Here is a 3,986-nt window from a genome sequence, read left to right as displayed (position 1 = left end):
CCCGTATGTCAGAAATGACTAGGAAGGTGGTCGAAGAAAAGTAAAAATATTATTTTTACTTATTTATGTGATGTATTCGAATTGCAAGGTTAATTAATATTGTTTTAACTCACATATCCACAACAAGAAACATGTGTTTTTAATGTTTATTGAAATACAGATTTAGTTAAACTAATTGTAAAATTAAAAAGAACAATCTTAACTAACATAGGCCCTATCCTAACTTACTCTAATTATATCTATGTACTTATTACTAACTTATAATCTAACCTACAATTAAAATACATACAATTGTTATCTATGTCCAAAGGTGAACAATGATGCGTACGTACTTGCACTTAGCTGGTCGTGGCAGAGAGAGAAAGATCACTTCTCAATACACAGTTTTTAAACTCAGCTCACAGAGAAACCAAAAAATACACTAGACTTTACACCAATGTCCATACATTAAAAAACAACCGACGAAAGAACATATGATTTTTCTCTCCCTCTCTGCCCGATACCTCCCGGGCATGCGCTGCCATCACCAATTCTTCTGTCTCGTCTATTACATTTACCCTTTTTTTTTTTTACATATTTTATTGCAAATTGGACAGTTTTAAAAAAAATAATCTTTTTTTAAAGTAGTGGGTTATTTATTTATTTTTTAACCGAACTAGCCCGATCCAGATAACATCCCTTCTATTATAAACTCCCTAATCATCCAAACCCACTAGTTTCTAAACTTGCTTCCTCTTCCATTCCTGATAATCCTCCGAGGTGCCTGAAAAGAAGATGGCCACGAGACCTGCTAATGTAAAAACGTCATTAGAGTGCTACCAATAGGTAGTTCTCTACACGCCTGTAGCACTCCATTACAACTGAGATAAAATTTACTGAATGTATAATATAATATTCAGTTGTGAATTTCAATAAAGACTTGGCACTTGCCATAGCAATGGCAAGACTGAGACTTGGGCAGAAACTTCTTGACTGCTTCTCCTCTCTGGCTTACTGCTAGGATATATCATTGCTTGTTGCCCTCTTCAGACAGTGATTGAAATGAGATAATGTTTATCCATTCTTTATTGCTTTTTTACCTCAAGTTGTCTTTTATCTTCTTCTTCTTCATTGGAAGAAAATACTATCACTCTCCGTAGATGTTCCTCATCTGTTATAAGTATGAATTAATTCTCTTTACGCTCTTCAAACCATCCATTAACATCTTTATCATTCACTGAAGAATCAGGGTTTATACTTTTATACCAGGTCAAAACCATCTTTTAGCTGTATTTGTCATTTTTCCTCTTCCATCACCATTTCCATCACCATTTTTGGTAGTTCGCTGGGTTTGTGCATGCCATTGCTCCCAAAAATCAACAAATTATTATTATTTTTTTTTATATTTGTTATAAATTACTATAATAATGTTCGGGCAGCCTAACGCCATACTGAGCTCACTACCAAGGATTTTAGATATTATAGTGTAATATGGATTAACAATTCCAAAGCAAGAAATACTTGTATATTTTTTTATTTTGGTGGAAACTAGTAAAGTTCCATATGGGGCATAAGTTAAAATGGGTCTTATATAGTACACATTAATACACTTTATATAGTAGCAATTTATTTCTACTGGATAATTTTGATTTTTTATTAAAGTATGGGTAAATTTTATAAAACATTTATATCGAATTTCGAATTTATGTGGTGGTTAAATAATAGCTAATAAATAATAGCTTAGTGTCTAAAGTCATTCCTAAGTATTTAACTGTTTTGGCAAACGGGACAGGAGTATTATTTAAATTTAAGGTCAATGGAAGTAAAATCCATCGTTTTGTGAAAATTATGGCTTCTGTTTTATCAATATTTAAAACTAAGCTTATTAACAATTGTTTCAATACGGTATGAAGATGTGTAGATCTTCTGTAATTATATCTTCGGCAAAAAGGGCTATATCAATCTTTTTAAATTTTGGATAATCATTTATAAAGAGATTATATAGTATGGGACTTAGATAGGAACCCTGTGGGAGACCTGCAAATAATCTTAAGTTTTAATTTAGTATTACAAAGTAGTGAAAAAGAAAATTTGCTATTTTAGATAATCTAAACGTTTTTTAGTAAATTAAGTAATTATAAAGTTTTTTTTTAACGTGAATCTTTTCCTATTTTTATTTTTTTTTCAACCAGAAAGCAACTTCACTAAAACTAAGATCCATGAGCAAACGGATGAGGATGAAAATAGATATCAGGATGATGATAAATATCAGGATGAAGAAAAATATCAGTATGAAGAGGAATATCAGGATGAAGAGGAATATCAAGATGAAGAGAAATATCAAGATGCAGAGAAATATAAAGATGAAGAGAAATATCAAGATGAAGATAAATATCAGGATGAAGAGAAATATCAGGATGGAGAAATCAAACTTGATACAGTAAGAATTTTTTTCTTCTCTTGCATATTAATCTAGTACAACAAATTGTATATTTCTAAAAAATAATTCTTAATATATGCATCATATACAATTTACATTTTTCTACCATTATAGGTACAAACTACTATATTCATTGTTATTTTGTTGCTTTAACTTTTGACTTAATTTAAAATATTGAAAACAAAACTACAAGTTTTTATTATTTCGTAAATAGCACATATAATGACAAATAAAATTGAGTTAATACTAATCATATCGATATTATCATGGGGGAGTGGGTAGCTCAATGGTAAACCACTGCGCTGCTAGTTAGCGAAACCCTATGGTTTCGGGAACCCCGGCGCAAATTGGCGTATCCGTTGAAAGAGAAGTTGGCTGAAGCGTTATTAAAAGCCTTACGCAATGTGGTTCCAGTTTTACGGCTTACTGGACTGAATCTCGTCTGACCGTGGAAGAGAGTTCGGCAACGTCAGCGTAAGGGAGGAGATGAAAGTTTTGGAGGTGGCGAAGCACCTCAATACCCCGGGACATTTTAAGAGCAGAGTAGGAATCGAAGGGCTCCACAGTATCCTTAGTGACAACCTGCGGGTTACCAGTTGAAAAAGGGATTAGAGCCGGATGAGGGAAGGTCGATTGTAGCCGGGCGATTTGATACTGGTTCGTGACTGCAGTGGCGCCGGTTCGAATCCCGCCTGGAGGTCAACTTTTGTTTGTATGAAAAGTTTACCTCCCAACATGATTAGAATAGGATGGTAACCTGTTGATTTCCCCCCCTCTCCTACATGTCTGAAATGACGGACGTCTTATAAAAAAAAATAAACCGATTTGATGGACCAACATAGAACGGTGGTAAATGGCTGTGTGGGGACCAATAGAGGGGAACAGCTGCAGAGATCGAAGCCCCATCCAGGGTGATCACGATTAGAGGGCATAATATTGTCACCATCGAAAGCGCCAAAGAAACTAAAAAGCATAGGACGGTTCACTTGGAACAATTAAAGCTTCCAACAACAGAAGCATCATGACGGATTGAGGGAAGATATTATTATACTATTTAATTTCGTTTTTTTTTTTTTTTTAGTTTTGGGCAAGCAGTACCAAAATGTGAGTTTAAATGTCAGAGATTTATGTAAAAGTGTATTTTTTTTTCTGTAGATATATGTATTTTAAATATGATTAATTTATTATTAATGCTTTGTCAAACTTTGTTTTTTCTGCGTTTAGTTCTTATAACATTTTTTTTTTATATAGTTCTATTTTTATTGTATTTTAAATATCTTTTGAGTATATATTAAAGTATACAAGTTCTGTTCATAAATTGGAGGAGGGAATTAAGTCTGAAAGGGTGCGATTTCAAAGTGAATTACATTTCCTACATGTTAATATTGTACAAACACATATACATATATATAAGTTACAGTCAGCTGGTACTTCGATGTCAGCTGACTGAGCAGATCAGCTGATCATGTTTATATATAAAGATGTGCTGAACCGAATAAAGCAGTTTTACAGCAGTTCAAGCGTGTTAGATCTTATTCCTTCTTCTCTTTTTTGACATTTTGCTTTC

At 33.1% G+C, this 3,986-nt stretch overlaps 1 protein-coding gene across 1 annotated transcript in view; it reads left to right on the top strand.

Annotated features, from left to right (window-relative positions):
• LOC106684194 (phospholipid-transporting ATPase ABCA3) overlaps positions 1 to 3,986 on the top strand; it is a 78,120-nt gene that overhangs the window by 6,340 nt on the left and 67,794 nt on the right. The window contains exon 3 of the mRNA XM_067052636.1: positions 2,172 to 2,419. Coding sequence (XP_066908737.1) covers positions 2,172 to 2,419 — 248 coding nt within the window. The remainder of the gene's footprint in view (positions 1 to 2,171; positions 2,420 to 3,986) is intronic.

Source organism: Halyomorpha halys, unplaced genomic scaffold (genome assembly GCF_000696795.3).
Source record: "Halyomorpha halys isolate HHAL.00 unplaced genomic scaffold, Hhal_1.1 Scaffold554.1, whole genome shotgun sequence".
NCBI lineage: Eukaryota > Metazoa > Arthropoda > Insecta > Hemiptera > Pentatomidae > Halyomorpha > Halyomorpha halys.
This window is presented reverse-complemented; position numbering and strand designations above follow the sequence as displayed.